Source organism: Coregonus clupeaformis, chromosome 1, assembly GCF_020615455.1.
Source record: "Coregonus clupeaformis isolate EN_2021a chromosome 1, ASM2061545v1, whole genome shotgun sequence".
Taxonomy (NCBI): Eukaryota; Metazoa; Chordata; class Actinopteri; order Salmoniformes; family Salmonidae; genus Coregonus; species Coregonus clupeaformis.
Window position 1 is genome coordinate 3,573,388 of NC_059192.1, and position 19,225 is coordinate 3,592,612.

Here is a 19,225-nt window from a genome sequence, read left to right on the forward strand (position 1 = left end):
TTTTCTAAAGATCAATTAGCCTTTTAAAATGATAAACTTGGATTAGCAAACACAACGTGCCATTGGAACACTGGACTGATGGTTGCTGATAATGGGCCTCTGTACGCCTATGTACAGTTGAAGTCGGAAGTTTACATACGCCTTAGCCAAATACATTTAAACTCAGTTTTTCACAATTCCTGACATTTAATCCTAGTAAAAATTCCCTGTTTTAGGTCAGTTAGGATCACCACTTTATTTTAAGAATGTGAAATGTCAGAATAATAGTAGAGAGAATGATTTATTTCAGCTTTTATTTCTTTCATCACATTCCCGGTGGGTCAGAAGTTTACATACACTCAATTAGTATTTGGTGGCATTGCCTTTAAATTGTTTAACTTGGGTCAAACGTTTCGGGTAGCCTTCCACAAGCTTCCCACTGTAAGTTGGGTGAATTTTGGCCCATTCCTCCTGACAGAGCTGGTGTAACTGAGTCAGGTTTGTAGGCCTCCTTGCTCGCACACTTTTTCAGTTCTGCCCACAAATGTTCTATAGGATTGAGGTCAGGGCTTTGTGATGGCCACTCCAATACCTTGACTTTGTTGTCCTTAAGCCATTTTGCCACAACTTTGGAAGTATGCTTGGGGTCATTGTCCATTTGGAAGGTCCATTTGCGACCAAGCTTTAACTTCCTGACTGATGTCTTGAGATGTTGCTTCAATATATCCACATAATTTTCCTTCCTCATGATGCCATCTATTTTGTGAAGTGCACCAGTCCCTCCTGCAGCAAAGCACCCCCACAGCATGATGCTGCCACCCCTGTGCTTCACGGTTGGGATGGTGTTCTTCGGCTTGCAAGCAACCCCCTTTTTCCTCCAAACATAACAATGGTCATTATGGCCAAACAGTTCTATTTTTGTTTCACCAGACAAGAGGACATTTCTCTAAAAAGTACGATCTTTGTCCCCATGTGCAGTTGCAAACCGTAGTCTGGCTTTTTTATGGCGTTTTTGGAGCAGTGGCTTCTTCCTTGCTGAGCGGCCTTTCAGGTTCTGTTGATATAGGACTCGTTTTACTGTGGATATAGATACTTTTGTACCTGTTTCCTCCAGCATCTTCACAAGGTCCTTTGCTGTTGTTCTGGGATTGATTTGCACTTTTCGCACCAAATTATGTTCATCTCTAGGAGACAGAACGCGTCTCCTTCCTGAGTGGTATGACGGCTGCGTGGTCCCATGGTGTTTATACTTGCGTACTATTGTTTGTACAGATGAACGTGGTACCTTCAGGCGTTTGGAAATTGCTCCCAATGATGAACCAGACTTGTGGAGGTCTACAAGTTGTTTTCTGAGGTCATGGCTGATTTCTTTTCATTTTCCCATAATAATAATAATATGCCATTTAGCAGACGCTTTTATCCAAAGCGACTTACAGTCATGCGTGCATACATTTTTGTGTTTGGGTGGTCCCGGGGATCAAACCCTCTACCTTGGCGTTACAAGCGCCATGCTCTACCAGCTGAGCTACAGAGGACCACAATTGTTTAAAGACATGATGTCAAGCAAAGAGGCACTGAGTTTGAAGGTAGGCCTTGAAATACATCCACATGTACACCTCCAATTGACTCAAATGATGTCAATTAGCCTATCAGAAGCTTCTAAAGCCATGACATCATTTTCTGGAATTTTCCAAGCTGTTTAAAGGCACAGTCAACTTAGTGTATGTAAACTTCTGACCCACTGGAATTGTGATACAGTGAATTATAAGTGAAATAATCTGTCTGTAAACAATTGTTGGAAAAATTACTTGTGTCATGCATAAAGTAGATGTCCTAACCGACTTGTCAAAACTATAGTTTGTTAACAAGAAATGTGTGTAGTGGTTGAAAAACGAGTTTTAATGACTCCATCCTAAGTGTATGTAAACTTCCGACTTCAACTGTAGATATTCCATACAAAATCTGTCGTTTCCAGCTACAATAGCCATTTACAACATGAACACTGTATTTCTGATCAATTTTATGTTATTTTAATGGAGAAAAAAAAATTGCTTTTCTTTTGAAAACAAGGACATTTCTAAGTGACCCCAAACTTTTGAACGGTAGTGTATATAGTTTTGGAGCACCAAAAACATACAGTTTGAGACCTGATGGCCTGCGTAATGTTTTTCAACAGACTGTTCCATGTCTTCCATCACTGGCTCCAACCCCTCATGACCAAGCAGGTATCACTCAGCCCAACTATGTGTCGTGGCTCAATGAACACAGCCAGAAGAAGAAGCTGTCTCTGAAGGCTTTGGAAGAAACACGGGATGGACCCAACAACACCTCACAGTAAGACTTAATACAGTACTCTAAAGTTACTCACTTACATGCCGTGGCAAAGGGTCAAATCCAAAACTAAAGTGTGTGTGTGTTTTGTATGTCAGGTGCTGTAGGTATGTGGTAGGTGAGAAAGAATACCCAGAGGGCTTTGGGAACACTAAGAAGGAAGCTAAGGAGGAAGCAGCAATGCTGGTCTATCAGGAGATATGTGGCGGTAGTCAGACCATAGGGGTAAGTGTTACTAAGGCCACACCGTAGACCACACTACATCTCGTTGCCTGCATGGTAGGATATGCCATCTAAATGCAGTTGGTTTTTTATGATAGTGGTGAAGTAAAGAATGTGTTATTTCCAAGACTGTAGACGAAAACTGCAATGGCACTATTGAAAAACACAAGGAGGAATTGAATGGAAAGGTTGTAGCCCTCTGGTAAGCCAAAACCATTTGTTTTTATTTTTATTCAAAGTCTCCAGTGCATATATTACTAAGTCATCTGTAGTTGTCTGTTATTGAGGCATCTCTGTCACATAATTAGCAGTCTAGCATAAACATTGTCTTTTTGATTTCTTATGTCTTCCAGTGAGAAGGTTGGACACCTGAACATGAGCCCAGAACAGAATGTATCAGAACAACGTAGCGTCATTACAAAAGAGGAGACCAACTTCATAGGCATACTCAACCACTACTGTCAGAAAACCAAAGGGTTTCTTGACTTTAAACTAGTGGGGAAGAGCGGACCATCACACGACCCTCTGTGAGTCTACTGACACTACGAGAAGATCATATCCAAACTGTCATTGAATGTCACTGAAAAAAAAATATGACCTATTTTGTCCCCACACAGATTTGTTTATAAAGTATTGATCGACAAGAACGAATACCCAGATGGTTCGGGTAAGACAGCCAAGGAGGCCAAACAACAAGCGGCTCAGTTAGCATGGTCTGCTCTGCAAGAACAGTCTGACTGGAACAGCCAGGTAGACATTTAGCATCATCAGCACTGTGGTTATTACCAGCAGCATTATGTGTTATAGCGCACTTAAGCCCGATGAAGCCGACAGATGCAGCGTTACCTTGAATGTGAAACATTGCCTTTTTTAAAAGGTGCATAGCTGAAGAAGTGTAAACGGATTGAATCCCGGCCTAAGACAATTTTCCCCTCGGGCCGGGACATTAAAGGTTATCCTATCACTCTAACCGCCTTTCCTGAAAATAGCCTCTCCTAGTTTCAAATGTGTCTTTTTCTCTACAATGTAAAATAGACAAGTGTCTGTCTGTCTGTCTCTGTTGATGAATACTTTGTTGTCTCTACGTTGTGGTTTATAGGTGTCCTGCAGATCAACAGTTTCAGAAGATGGAGGACTGTCCTCTCTAACCCCCTCCAGTACATGGCAAGATGGAGGACTGTCCTCTCTAACCCCCTCCAGTACATGGTAAGATGGAGGACTGTCCTCTCTAACCCCCTCCAGTACATGGTAAGATGGAGGACTGTCCTCTCTAGCCCCCTCCAGTACATGGTAAGATGGAGGACTATCCTAAATAACCCCCTCCAGTACATGGTAAGATGGAGGACTGTCCTCTCTAACCCCCTCCAGTACATGGTAAGATGGAGGACTGTCCTCTCTAACCCCCTCCAGTACATGGTAAGATGGAGGACTATCCTAAATAACCCCCTCCAGTACATGGTAAGATGGAGGACTGTCCTCTCTAACCCCCTCCAGTACATGGTAAGATGGAGGACTGTCCTTTCTAACCCCTCCAGTACATGGTAAGATGGAGGACTGTCCTCTCTAACCCCTCCAGTACATGGTAAGATGGAGGACTGTCCTCTCTAACCCCCTCCAGTACATGGTAAGATGGAGGACTATCCTAAATAACCCCCTCCAGTACATGGTAAGATGGAGGACTGTCCTCTCTAACCCCCTCCAGTACATGGTAAGACGGAGGACTGTCCTCTCTAACCCCCTCCAGTACATGGTAAGATGGAGGACTGTCCTCTCTAACCCCTCCAGTACATGGTAAGATGGAGGACTGTCCTCTCTAACCCCCTCCAGTACATGGTAAGATGGAGGACTGTCCTCTCTAACCCCCTCCAGTACATGGTAAGATGGAGGACTGTCCTCTCTAACCCCCTCCAGTACATGGTAAGATGGAGGACTATCCTAAATAACCCCCTCCAGTACATGGTAAGATGGAGGACTGTCCTCTCTAACCCCCTCCAGTACATGGTAAGACGGAGGACTGTCCTCTCTAACCCCCTCCAGTACATGGTAAGATGGAGGACTGTCCTCTCTAACCCCCTCCAGTACATGGTAAGATGGAGGACTGTCCTCTCTAACCCCCTCCAGTACATGGTAAGATGGAGGACTGTCCTCTCTAACCCCCTCCAGTACATGGTAAGATGGAGGACTGTCCTCTCTAACCCCCTCCAGTACATGGTAAGGCATGGAGCAATACTGTCTGGGGTAGCTCAACTGAAAATAAAACATATGGAATTAAATATCAGTGTGAAAAACATGAGACTGTATGTGTTTTTTAATGTCTATTGTGACAGAAAATCAATCCATTTCCTTTGAAAAATGGACAATAAAGTATATTTTCTGTTCTATCCTATCAGGGAATCCCAAGGTGCAACACCATCATCCCGGAGTATAGCAGGAAGTACCTGTAGCTCCATCATATTCACAGACTCCCCCCAGGTACAGATCCTCTTATTGTTGCTATAGCTTCAGCCAATAGGATTCACAGGATGTGAGCAGTGGTACTGTGAATATAAACACCTATCGTTTCTTTAAGCATGGTGTAAGACATTGGTTATTGTTGTGACACCAAATCAATATCTGTTCTGTTCTATAAGCAGGAGGAAATCCCTGAGGAAAGCCCTGTAAATGTGAAGCCTAAAATAAAGTAAGCCCCAATTCAAGACTCTTCCTTCAAGATGTTGATGAAGTTGTTTTTATTTTACCTGGACTATCTGACCTCTGACCTCCTATTTAGACTAGCAGCTAACTTCCAGATGTCACCGGTCAAGACCACACAGGTATTAGCCTCCAAGATACTAAATAAACCCTTCTGGGAGAAGGTTCTGGCTTGATTGATTGATTGATTGGTTGGTTGATTAATTGATTGATCGGTTGATTAGATTTAATTTATTTGACAGAGATTGCGCAAAGCCACTGACTTATTTCCTTTGTGGTCCAAGATGAAAGTAATTATCTTGATTATACAGTTACAGCTGTGGTGAAATATATCATATAAATATATTGGCATCCTTGCACTTTTCTTCAATCATTCCAAATTCTTCTAAAATAAGTTGAAATAGAAAATAAAAAATAAAATAAAAAATAAGACATGTCATGGACAATATTATTGGCACCTCTGAGTTAGTACTTGGTTGCACAGCCTTTGGCCAAGATAACTGCAGACAAACTTCTTGTAGACATCAATGAGCTTGCTGCACCTTCCTCCTGGCAGCTTGGCCCACTCTGCAGCGCCAAACTGCTCTAATTCTTTGAGGGGTGTCCTCCACCAACTGCCGTTGTCAGATCTCGCCATAGGTTCTGGAGGTGAGTCAGATCTGGATACTTCGCAGGCCACTCCAGAACAGTTGAGCATCTCTTCTTGAAACCATTCTTCTGTGCTTTTTTGATGTGTTGTTTTGGGGTAGTTGTCCTGCTGGAAGACCCACAACCTTCAATGGAGACCCAGTGTTTGGACACTGGGTTGAACATTGGACTCCAAAACACCTGATCATCTGCTGAGTTAATGATGCCTTGCACACGTTCAAGAGCCCCCAGTAACAGAGGCAGCAAAGCATTTTCTGGAATGTAGAAAATCCAATAACAAGATGTGGAGACCAAACTGTCTTTTCAATAGGGAAATATTTAAGAAAAGTGCATCGGTTGCCAATATATTTGGCTGCAACTGACTGTATCTGATTACTGTTATGGTAACTGAAACACAACTAGAAATGTGATCTTCTGGCAGTTTGTTGTAGGCTCCTCTATAAACATGCTGTAAAGCAGGGATGGGCAACTGATGCCTTTTTGAAGACCCTCGGATCAAAAAATTATTATTATTGCATTTTTGAGGGAACTCAGTCGGGGTCTCAATTTACTGTTGCGAGTTAGAAAAGTAGAATACACAAGGTGCAATTTCTAAATGTGGCTGTGAATCAGCGGTTTTACTCGTGTTCTGTCAGTCACTGACAGTCAGTCAATCAGCCCATGTCAGCTAACATTTTTCTGATCGCTAAGTTAGTTTAGCGGCCAGCTATCAAAACTTGTTATCATGGTCTAATTGCCGGCCGTGGGGCTCCCACTGATTTTGTTAGTCAGTCTCACTCAGATATCATATTAAAAACTGCAAAAATTAGTTATAAAATTGCAAAGTCTTCTCTCCGCCCCACGCCAAAATGTGTAGAACTCTAAAATAGATTAGGGTTTCCATTATGAAAAATGTGGCTCTGGATAGTCATAATAATATCAATTTATTAATAATACTCAATCACCGTTCGCAAAAAAATCTGTTCAGTTCATGGCTGAGCGCATATAGAGTTGAAGCCGATGCGCTCCGCTGGTGCCAATAAGATAGGTTGTTACTGTTGTAGGAAATTAAGTTGAGAATTTTGAAAAAGACAATCTTTACAGAAATAGACATTTCCAAACTACGTTTTTCCTGCGATTTTTTAAATTTTTTATATTGTGATATGGCCTGGTTTGGCCTCTTCTTTTCACACAGTCACAACTCAACAATAATCTGCCCAAATTTTCGCACTCTGTCTTTCTTTTCGACTGTAGGCAATGCGATTTTAGAACAATCCACAACTTAAAAATGTTTATAGCTAGTGGAAGCTAATGATCCTCTGTGGCCAAATCATGCTTTAGGAGCCTATTCTGTTCAGACAGGAGGAGGCTAATTAGGCTATATACATTTTATTCAATTCACTTAAGGAAAGCTTCCCCTTTTCACGCTTTTGGCTACACGCGAATGTGGATTCAGACAATGAGAGACAGTTGAAAACCAATAGAACATGAGAGAAACTACTAGAGGCTACTGGTTACAATGGCAGCACGGAAGTCTGTATGAAATAATTGCCTCCATGGATATGGTCGGGTTTTCCCTGGGTTACTTTGAAGCGAGGTAAAACGTGTAGTAAATCATTCAGGTTTAAAAAAAATAATAAAAAAAATAAGTAGCTGTATGTTTTCAAAATGCCTCCAGCTTCATTGAAAAGTGGTGTGTGACGTGCTGATGGCGCCTGCCTTCTGTTGCATTTGAATTGCGAATGGGAAGCACGCTTCCATTAGCAGTAAAGAAACAACAACAACAACAAAAACTATTTTTAATCGTGGCCCAAAAAAACTATTTTTGACACACGATTGCATTTAGAATTGTTGCGTAGTATTTGGGCTTATAAACGTGCCGTCTGACAGATTTTCCTTCAAAGGCTCTGTATCTGTATGCTGTACGGTGTGATGAATAGTATACTCTCGGCTCTCTCTCTCTCTCTCTCTCTCTCTCTCTCTGTCTCGGCTCTCTCTGTCTCGGCTCTCTCGCTTTCTGTCTGTTTCTCTGCCTCTGTTTCTTCCTCCGTTTGTCTACATACACAGTGCATTCGGAAAGTATTCAAAACCCCTTTACTTTTTCCACATTCTGTTACGTTACAGCCTTAATATAACATTGATTAAATTGTTTTTTTCCCCTCATCAATCTACACACAATACCCCATAATGACAAAGTAAAAACAGGTTTTTAGAAATGTTAGCAAATGTATAAAAAATATACTGAAATATCACATTTACATAAGTATTCAGACCCTTTACTCAGTACTTTGTTGAAGCACCTTTGGCAGCGATTACAGACTCAATTCTTCTTGGGTATGACGCTACAAGCTTATCACACCTGTATTTGGGGAGTTTCTCCCATTCTTCTTTGCAGATCCTCTCAAGCTCTGTCAGGTTGGAAGGGTCTCTCCAGAGATGTTCGATCGGGTTCAAGTCCGGACTCTGGCTGGGCCACTCAAGGACATTCAGAGACTTGTCCCAAAGCCACTCCTGCGTTGTCTTGGCTGTGTGCTTAGGGTCGTTGTCCTGTTGGAAGGTGAACCTTCACCCCAGTCTGAGGTCCTGAGCACTCTGGAGCAGGTTTTCATCAAGGATCTCTCTGTACTTTGCTCCGTTCATCTTTCCCTCGATCCCGACTAGTCTCCCAGTCCCTGCCACTGAAAAACATCCCCACAGCATGATGCTGCCACCACCATGCTTCACTGTAGGGATGGTGCCAGGTTTCTTTCAGACGTAACGCTTGGCATTCAGTTCAATCTTGGTTTCATCAGACCAGAGAATCTTGTTTCTCATGGTCTGAGAGTCTTTAGGTGCCTTTTGGCAAACTCCAAGTGGGCTGTCATGTGCCTTTTACTGAGGAGTGGCTTCCATCTGGCCACTCTACCATAAAGGCCTGATTGGTGGAGTGCTGCAGAGATGGTTGTCCTTCTGGAAAGTTCTCCCATCTCCACAGAGGAACTCTGGAGCTCTGTCAGAGTGACCATCGGGTTCTTGTTCACCTCCCTGACCAAGGCCCTTCTCCCCTGATTGCTCAGTTTGGCCGGGCGGCCAGCTCTAGGAAGAGTCTTGGTGGTTCCAAACTTCTTCCATTTAAGAATGATGGAGGCCACTGTGTTCTTGGGGACCTTCAATGCTGCATACATTTTTTGGTACCCTGCCCCAGATCTGTGCCTCGACACAATCCTGTTTCGGAGCTCTACGGACAATTCCTTCTACCTCATGCCTTGGTTTTTGCTCTGACATGCACTGTCAACTGTGGGACCTTATATAGACAGGTGTGTGCCTTTCCAAATCATGTCCAATCAATTTAATTTACCACAGGTGGACTCCAATCAAGTTGTTAGAAACATCTCAAGGATGATCAATGGAAACAGGATGCACCTGAGCTAAATTTCGAGTCTCATAGCAAAGGGTCTAAATACTTATGTAAATAAGGTATTTGTTTTTTATTGTTAATAAATTAGCAAACATTTCTAAAATGGTTTTTGTTTTGTCATTATGGGGTATTGTGTGTAGATTCATCCATTTCAGAATAAGGCTGTAATGTAACAAAATGTGGAAAAAGGGAAGAGGTCTGAATACTTTTCGTACAGAACTAATATACACTCCAATTTAATTTCACTAAATTATGCTAATTTAGCCATAGACTGATAAGCATGACTGGTCAAATGTATTTACATCAACTGTTATTTCCATCAATGAATACGATGCTAAAAATTATTATTTTGCAGTGGGATGTTTTTTCTTCTCCCGGACAATTGGCCGGTGCCAATTTAAAATTTATCGGCTTTTCTATTGTTTTTGCGGCCAAAATCCGTCTATTACCGACTAACGGAAACGTTATGGATGTGGGTACGCAGACCAGCGGGCAGCTGCGGGCCCTCATGATGAGTTCAGATTTTTTTTTTGGGCCCACCCCCATCAAAGTTGCCCACCCCTGCTGTTGAGGATATATGGACTGCAGTATTAAATGTTGATTGAGTGTTTGTCATTGTTTTTCTAAGGACGGTCCCAATTTAAAAGGCAACATTGGAAGGACATCCAACCAACCAGTTATATCTAGGTACATTATGGGGTTACTTTCAGCATGACAACTATCCTCATTTTATCTAGCCCACATTTTAATGTACATTTACATTTACATTATTTAGCAGACACATTGAAAATCTATTGCTGAGGGAATCATCTATGATACTGATGACAATACAGTTTGATAATGTTGATGGATTGATTATTTAAATATGGTTTATTTTCTCAGGTTTTCATCAGAGTTTGATTCGATAGAGAAGATTGGCAAAGGAGGCTTTGGCCACGTTTACAAGGCCCGACGGAAACTGGAGAATAAGTATTTTGCTGTGAAGATAGTACGGAGTACAGAGTAAGTCAGTTATGTTCTAGATCTTTCCCTCAATGCAGCCACTGCATTATATTCAACAACTTTGAGGGATTTCACTGTGACTCTTTCCTCAGGAAAGCCAAGCGGGAGGTCGGTGCCTTGGCAGAACTTCAGCACCCCAACATAGTGCGTTACTACACCGCCTGGGTAGAGGACACCGAGTACCGATGTGACGCCGCTTCTGAGAGCTACAGCACTTCACAGTAACATTATTACTACTGTCCCTGTCGTATGGCACTATGTGATGTTACGGAATAATTACATTTTACTATAAGAACATTTTACGTTTACATGTTAGTGTTGCGTTCCCCAGCAAGAAAACCAAAAATGTCGCTCAAACAGAAGGGGAAACTAACAACTAAAACTAAACAGGGGGTTTTAGGAGGGGTTCTGAAAGACACTCATGGGGGTGTCCACTGAAAGTTTACTAGCAACAACTGGCACCTAAAGGACACCCACCATGAGCTGGCACCTAGAGGACACCCACCATGAGCTGGGACCTAAAGGACACCCACCATGAGCTGGTACCTAAAGGACACCCACCATGAGCTGGGACCTAGAGGACACCCACCATGAGCTGGGACCTAGAGGACACCCACCATGAGCTGGCACCTAGAGGACACCCACCATGAGCTGGGACCTAGAGGACACCCACCATGAGCTGGGACCTAGAGGACACCCACCATGAGCTGGGACCTAGAGGACACCTCCATGAGCTGGGACCTAGAGGACACCCACCATGAGCTGGTACCTAAAGGACACCCACCATGAGCTGGCACCTAGAGGACACCCACCATGAGCTGGGACCTAGAGGACACCCACCATGAGCTGGCACCTAAAGGACACCCACCATGAGCTGGGACCTAGAGGACACCCACCATGAGCTGGGACCTAGAGGACACCCACCATGAGCTGGGACCTAGAGGACACCCACCATGAGCTGGGACCTAAAGGACACCCACCATGAGCTGGGACCTAAAGGACACCCACCATGAGCTGGGACCTAGAGGACACCCACCATGAGCTGGGACCTAGAGGACACCCACCATGAGCTGGGACCTAAAGGACACCCACCATGAGCTGGGACCTAGAGGACACCCACCATGAGCCGGGACCTAGAGGACACCCACCATGAGCTGGGACCTAGAGGACACCCACCATGAGCTGGGACCTAGAGGACACCCACCATGAGCTGGGACCTAGAGGACACCCACCATGAGCTGGGACCTAAAGGACACCCACCATGAGCTGGGACCTAGAGGACACCCACCATGAGCTGGCACCTAGAGGACACCCACCATGAGCTGGGACCTAGAGGACACCCACCATGAGCACCCACTAAATTTGCCTGAGTAGAGGCAAACCAAAAGAAAAGCCACCCCAAACTTAAAGACAGGAAGCAAACCAAAAAGGTGGAGCCAAACCAAATCAGATAAAGGATTGTTTGTCTAGAAATCAAATAGGGAGCATCAACTAAAGGTGTTGACCCTCCACATCTCTCAAGATAACTGGAGCACTGGGCCAGCCACTCTTAAATATCACCGGGGCCAGCACAGGTGTAACACCTTTCCACTAACTAGATGGCAACCAGCACAGGTGTAACACATACTGACTAACGAGGTGACGCCAATCGGTGCGCCCTACGGTGCGCCCTACGTGCAACCTCAAAACATAAATGGAAAAACCGAAGCCTGTAACATTAGTCATTAAGCAAACATTCTTATCCAGAGGGACTTAGTCAGTGTATTCAACTAAGGTAGATAAATGACCCCATATCATAGTGCGTAAAAAGAACAATCATATTTTCCCTTTTATTGGTATAAGTTGTTGCTGCCATTTCAGTAAGGTCTGTTCCCATTTCAGACCATTTGACCAACTGAAACTGAAAAGCATGATATTGTTCTTTACTTCCTGGTGCTTTAGTTCAGGCAGCAGTTCGTCCTCTGAGTTCCTGTACATCCAGATGGAACTATGTGACAAGAGGACTTTAAAAGTGTGGATCGATGACAGGAACGCCCATCGGAAACCCAAACGCAGGGAGGAGAGTCTACACATCACCCAGCAGATAGTGGACGGAGTAGAATACATCCACTCCAAGAAACTCCTACACAGAGACCTAAAGGTGGGTTACTTACCTACTTATCTTGGCCACCTCGTCCATCACAGTGGTTTTGGACCACGTTTTATATTTGAACAGCTTCTTTTTTTTTTTTTTTCAGCCCGCTAACATCATGTTTGGTATTAGTGACGGAGAGGGTAAGGGAGAGGTAAAGATCGGGGACTTTGGTCTGGTGACGGCAGAAGACAATGACAACGATGAAAACATGCTGGAGAGAACGAAAAAGACAGGAACTAAGTCTTACATGGCCCCTGAACAGGTAACTAACTCCCAAGTCTTACATGGCCCCTGAACAGGTAACTAACTCCAAGTCTTACATGGCCCCTGAACAGGTAACTAACTCCAAGTCTTACATGGCCCCTGAACAGGTAACTAACTCCAAGTCTTACATGGCCCCTGAACAGGTAACTAACTCCAAGTCTTACATGGCCCCTGAACAGGTAACTAACTCCAAGTCTTACATGGCCCCTGAACAGGTAACTAACTCCCAAGTCTTACATGGCCCCTGAACAGGTAACTAACTCCAAGTCTTACATGGCCCCTGAACAGGTAACTAACTCCCAAGTCTTACATGGCCCCTGAACAGGTAACTAACTCCAAGTCTTACATGGCCCCTGAACAGGTAACTAACTCCAAGTCTTACATGGCCCCTGAACAGGTAACTAACTCCAAGTCTTACATGGCCCCTGAACAGGTAACTAACTCTGTGATGACACAGTTAGAATACAGGTATACCGGTTCTAAGTCAGGTGTTATTACCACACCTGTTAAAGGAGCAATACGCAGTTGGTACATACATTTTTGGACTTTGAAATTAATTATATATAACCAATGATTCTTGAAGGATATAATGTAGAAATGCCTCGTCAGCTTAGTTCAACTGTCGTACCCCGTCAGAACCCAAAATATAAGCTTGTTTTACTCCAATGTTTGTAAACATTGTAAATGTAAACAAACACTGTATAGCTTCAAAACATGCTTGAAACTATCATTTTGATGGTCAGTCCTTGCATCCCATAGCTCTGTCTATGAATTTGAGAGTGGTTACATTTCTCTAGGCGTATCCCTCAGCTTTTTACCAAAACACTTTTTACCAGACGCTTTTTAAAAATTGTTTTAGATGCAGATTGACCCCTGTAGCCCTTTCCTGCAGTCAAATGACCAAATCGCCCCCTAGTGGCCTCATGGGTGGAATGTTATTAATATTTGTCATAATTGTATAATTAATACATTTTTTTTGTTGTTGTTGCCGTAAATCCAGTGTTTCTATGTCAAACTGTTTTGTCATATTTCAGTCTTCTGTGATGTATATAAAGTGTAATATTGGGATGCAAACTCAAAAAATTTAATACATTTCAACTCTATATCTGACATGGTACAAGTGTCTTCTTTCTTTTAAGCCCATAACCACGTGTGTGAGGTGTATACTTTTGTTTCAAAGTAGATTTTGTTTTAGACTACCAAGAGACACTGCAGTAAAAGGTTAAACATGTCTAATGAGTGTTATGCAATGTCCAATCTGTGTCAACAGAGGAACCAGACCTCTTATGACAGAAAAGTGGACATATTTGCGTTGGGTCTGATCTACTTTGAACTGCTCTGGAACCTGTCTGGAATGGAGAAATCAAAGGTGACTGCGACAATGACTTTTGATGGAAGGAATCAAGGAAAGATTCATTAAGATAGTATATATCATAGTCATATAGGGTCTGCAATGCATTCAGAAAGTATTCACACCCCCTGGCCTTTTTCCACATTTTGATGGGTTACAGCCTGAATTTAAAATGACGTTAAATTTAGATTCTGTGTCACTGATCTACACACAATACCCCACAATGTCAAAGTGGAATTATGTTTTTAGAAATGTTTACAAATTAATTAAAAATGAAAGGCTGAAATGTCTTGAGTCAATAAGTATTCAACTCCTTTGTTATGGCAAGCCTAAATAAGTTCAGGAGTACAAATGTGGTTAACAAGCCACATAATAAGTTGCCTAGACTCACACTGTGTCCAATAAAAGTGTTTAACATGATTTTTAAATGACTACCCCATCTCTATACCCACACATACAATGATCTGTAAGGTCCCTAAGTCGAGCAGAGAATTTCAAGCACAGATTCAAACACAAAGACCAGGGAGGTTTTCCAATACCTCGCAAAGAAGGGCACCTATTGGTAGATGGGTAAAAAAAAAAAAAGCAGACATTGAATATCCCTTTGAGCATGGAGAAGTTATTAATTACACTTTGAATGGTGTATCAATACACTCAGTCACTATAAAGATACAGGCGCCCTTCCTAACTCAGTTGCCGGAGAGGAAGGAAACCGCTCTGGGATTTCATGATGAGGCCAGTGGTGATTTTAAATCATACAGAGTTTAATGGCTGTGATAGGAGAAAACTCTGGATCAACAACATTGTAGTTACTCCACAATACTAACCTAATTGACTGAGTGAAAAGAAGGAAGCCTGTACATAATTAAAATATTCCAAAACATGCATCCTGTTTGCAATAAGGCACTAAAGTAATACTGCAAAAAATAAATTCACTTTTTGTCCTGAGTACAAAGCGTTGTGTTTGGGGAAAATCCAACACAAGACATAACTGAGTACCACTCTTCATATTTTCAAGCATGGTGGTGGCTGCATCATGTTATGGGTATGCTTGTCATCGGCAAGGACTGGGGATTTTTTAGGATAAAAATACATGGAATAGAGCTAAGCACAGGCAAAATCCTAGAGGAAAACCTGGTTCAGTCTGCTTTCCAACAGACACTGGAAGATTAGTTCACCTTTCAGCAGGACAATAACCTAAAACACAAGGCCAAATATAGACTGGCGTTGCTAACCAATATGACACTGAATGTTCCTGAGTGGCCTAGTTACCGTTTTGACTTAAATCGGCTTGAAAATCTATGACAAGACTTGAAAATGGCTGTCTAGCAATGATCATCAAAGAAGTTGACAGAGCTTGAATTATTTTTAAAAGAATAATGTGCAAATATTGTACAATCCAGGTGTGCAAAGCTCTTAGAGACTTACCCAGAAAGACTCACAGCTGTAATCGCTGCCAAAGGTGATTCTAACATGTATTGACTCAGGGGGTTGAATCCTTATCTAATCAAGATATATTAGTGTTTTATTTGAGAGGACATGCAGTCACCCCCCTCCACAGACACACTCCCGATACGCAGTTTAAAGGCTGAGAGAGGAAACACAGAAATACATGTCTGTAAACACATGTAAACACGTTATAGACCTCTATAAGTCTTTGTGTAAAGTGGAACCCAATGCCATACACATATCACTCACCATATGGACTCTTGCAGAAGTTGTTCTGGATGTCTGCCTCTCCCTCAGCAGCCAGACTGCACAGATAACTGTTCCTGAGGACACCAAGAGACATGCCACGGAGAACAGGGACCCTGATGAGCGTAAGCCGCTGATCCCCCCACCCGAACCCCGACAGCAAGCCCCTCAACGGCACAGAATGGAGCTCCGCCAGAGTACCCTCAGCCCGCACAGACGAACAGGCCTTACTCACATCCATCCTTACCAAGACAGCCGTGAACATCATCGACGTCTCGGCTGCAGACTGTCAAGGCATGGAGCAGCATGAGTACATGGACAAAGCTCGGCAATACAGTACAAAACTGGCCTTGTTGAGTAACAGTCTGTCTCAGAAGAAGCCCCTCCCTCTCCCTTCCCTTACCAGCCAGCCGCACCAAGTGCTCGCTAGTGATCTGGTGCCAGACTCGGATGTACAACAGGTGTCCAAGATAGCTGCCTATGCTTACAGTGCAATCTCTCAGATCAAGGTGGATGCTAAAGAAGAGCTAGTGGTTCAATTTGCCATCCCCTGATCTACCCTCTGGCTGCCATAATACTCATCCCGTCCCGTCCCGTCCCCCATACCCACAATGCATCTATGATTACCAGTCCTTGTGCTACCCAGCTATGCCACTAGCAACCTGCTGCTCCAGCTGAGGGCTATGACAACCAGGCCTCCCCTGCTAAAAGGGTTTTAACCAACCTCCTCAGAACCACCTTTCAAAGCCACCATTCATCCTTCCTTCACCAGCCGTCAATGAATGTTTTAACTCTCATATAACGATAATGGTGTTAGGGCAGTTTTTTGTAATTTTAAAGTTTCTCGTTTGAAGAGTGACTGAGTCTGATTTAATGAATAAACGGTTAGCTAGCTGCGCGGCATTGGCTAGGCTGCTGGTGGCGTTAGCTCTGGCTGTGAGTTTCAGGAGTAGCTAGCCTCGTCTGATATACAGCTACGGTAATATACTAACTAACTAACCACAGCTAGGAAAAGAGGGTAATTTAAGCATGTCCAAATGTAGCACAGTAACAGGACAAAAAAAGATGTCCACAGCCAGCCAACTCACTAGTCAGCATGTTGTTCTGACACTGGGTGGACCCGTCACCCAGAACACACATCCCACCCCTCATGTCTCATGTCAGTATGAAAAATAATGTATGCACTCACTAACTGTAAGTCGCTCTGGATAAGAGCGTCTGCTAAATGACTAAAATGTAAATGTATTTTCCATTCATAAAATTTTTTTTAAAAAAATTGAATTCTTCCTCTTTGACATTACAGAGTATTTTGTGTAGATCGTTGACAAAAAAATGACAATTAAATCCATTTTAATCCCACTTTGTAACGCAACAAAACATGGAAAAAGTGAAAGGGTGTGAATACTTTCTGAAGGCCCTGTATGTCAATTACTTTGATGTAGTATACTCTTGAACTATAATGGAATGTAGGCCTACAACCAGAATGTACCATATCATAACTGTATGTATTCCTTGTTTAGGTCTGGGATGATGTCAGAAGCAAGGTGTTTCCTCAACAGTTCGACACGCAGTTCCCCTTAGAGGTACACATACATGTATTTGGTTGAAAACATATTTTAGAACATGTCAAAAGTGTGGATGCTGTGGGTGGTTGTGTTAGAGTGGATGCTGTGGGTGGTTGTGTTAGAGTGGATGCTGTGGGTGGTTGTGTTACAGAACAAGGTGATACAGTTGATGCTGTGGGTGGTTGTGTTACAGAACAAGGTGTTAGAGTGGATGCTGTGGGTGGTTGTGTTACAGAACAAGGTGTTAGAGTGGATGCTGTGGGTGGTTGTGTTACAGAACAAGGTGTTAGAGTGGATGCTGTGGGTGGTTGTGTTACAGAACAAGGTGTTAGAGTGGATGCTGTGGGTGGTTGTGTTACAGAACAAGGTGTTAGAGTGGATGCTGTGGGTGGTTGTGTTAGAGTGGATGCTGTGGGTGGTTGTGTTACAGAACAAGGTGTTAGAGTGGATGCTGTGGGTGGTTGTGTTAGAGTGGATGCTGTGGGTGGTTGTGTTACAGAACAAGGTGTTAGAGTGGATGCTGTGGGTGGTTGTGTTAGAGTGGATGCTGTGGGTGGTTGTGTTACAGAACAAGGTGTTAGAGTGGATGCTGTGGGTGGTTGTGTTACAGAACAAGGTGTTAGAGTGGATGCTGTGGGTGGTTGTGTTACAGAACAAGGTGTTAGAGTGGATGCTGTGGGTGGTTGTGTTAGAGTGGATGCTGTGGGTGGTTGTGTTACAGAACAAGGTGTTAGAGTTGATGCTGTGGGTGGTTGTGTTACAGAACAAGGTGATACAGTGGATGCTGTGTGCCAACCCAGAGGAGAGACCAGATGCCAGGCAGCTGAAAACAAAACTGAACCAGTGTTTTGTTCCGACCAGGGATAACAACTTCCATCAAGACAACATGACCATCTAAAGACAGTCAGTCGTATTCATAAAGGGTCTCAGAATAGTATTAATTGTGATATAAAATGCACAATTGATCCTAGATCAGCTTTCTACTCTGAGAGCTGTGAATGCAGGCCCTGAACATCCAACAAGACAACACAATGATATGATCCCAGATCAGCTTTCTACTCTGAGAGCTGTGAATGCAGGCCCTGAACATCCAACAAGACAACACAATGATATGATCCCAGATCAGCTTTCTACTCTGAGAGCTGTGAATGCAGGCCCTGAACATCCAACAAGACAACAGAACTATCTGAATTTCAACTGTATTATACAGACTTTGAATGTGTCACAAATCATGTGTTTTCACTGGATCTGTCTTTAAACAGTATACTGTAATGAACTCTAAGTCCCAGCAGAATCCAGGATAGTTTATCAGTTCAAAATGTAATTATTGCTGCATTCATGACATGTCGGAACTAGGAAACTCAGAAATGTTCGACTTGGAAACTCATTGTTGAAAGATGATACCCGAGTTTCCCACTAGAAAAGTATCAGAATCAACCAACAGGAAGCTCTACGCAAATAACTTACATTAATCTGAATGTAGTTTCCCACTTGTCATGAATGCAGTGTCCGTTATAACCATGAATAAGTAGTTTACTGACTATAATGGGTACAAGTCCCATGTTGAAACCTTAGTGTTATTTTACCAAGAGTACCTGGTCCTTAATGTTATTGGTGGTACTATACACCATGGTATGTAGGCTACGGTATGTTATGTACTGTAGGCTACTGTATGTTATGTACTGTAGGCTATGGTATGTTATGTACTGTAGGCTATGGTATGTTATGTACTGTAGGCTACTGGATGTTATGTACTGTAGACTACTGGATGTTATGTACTGTAGACTACTGGATGTTATGTACTGTAGACTACTGAAGTTATTAACAGCTATAGGTATAGATAGATAAAGCAGAATAGATTAACAGGAAGTAATATATGATGTGCTTTTCTTAAATGGACAGGAACGTTATGAATGTTTGAAAATTAGATTGATTAGATGGGCTTTGAAAAATAAATGTAATATACT

General features: G+C 42.8%; 1 protein-coding gene and 1 pseudogene across 3 annotated transcripts in view; both read left to right on the forward strand.

Moving 5' to 3' along the window:
• The window catches only part of eif2ak2 (eukaryotic translation initiation factor 2-alpha kinase 2), a 47,144-nt gene extending 27,919 nt beyond the window's left edge, over positions 1–19,225 (forward strand). For 2 of the 3 annotated variants that reach the window (XM_041870494.2, XM_041870495.2), the window contains exons 4-20: positions 2,156–2,313; positions 2,409–2,535; positions 2,661–2,734; positions 2,886–3,059; positions 3,150–3,282; positions 3,632–3,738; positions 4,923–5,004; positions 5,163–5,212; positions 5,303–5,345; positions 9,876–9,934; positions 10,130–10,249; positions 10,342–10,470; positions 12,191–12,389; positions 12,487–12,645; positions 13,918–14,016; positions 17,214–17,276; positions 18,022–19,225. In XM_041870494.2, coding sequence (XP_041726428.2) covers positions 2,156–2,313; positions 2,409–2,535; positions 2,661–2,734; positions 2,886–3,059; positions 3,150–3,282; positions 3,632–3,738; positions 4,923–5,004; positions 5,163–5,212; positions 5,303–5,345; positions 9,876–9,934; positions 10,130–10,249; positions 10,342–10,470; positions 12,191–12,389; positions 12,487–12,645; positions 13,918–14,016; positions 17,214–17,276; positions 18,022–18,156 — 1,911 coding nt within the window. In that variant the 3' untranslated portion in view covers positions 18,157–19,225. The remainder of the gene's footprint in view (positions 1–2,155; positions 2,314–2,408; positions 2,536–2,660; positions 2,735–2,885; positions 3,060–3,149; positions 3,283–3,631; positions 3,739–4,922; positions 5,005–5,162; positions 5,213–5,302; positions 5,346–9,875; positions 9,935–10,129; positions 10,250–10,341; positions 10,471–12,190; positions 12,390–12,486; positions 12,646–13,917; positions 14,017–17,213; positions 17,277–18,021) is intronic. The other variant, XM_041870496.2, reaches the window with a different exon arrangement.
• Positions 15,611–16,372, forward strand: LOC121556608 (annotated as a pseudogene).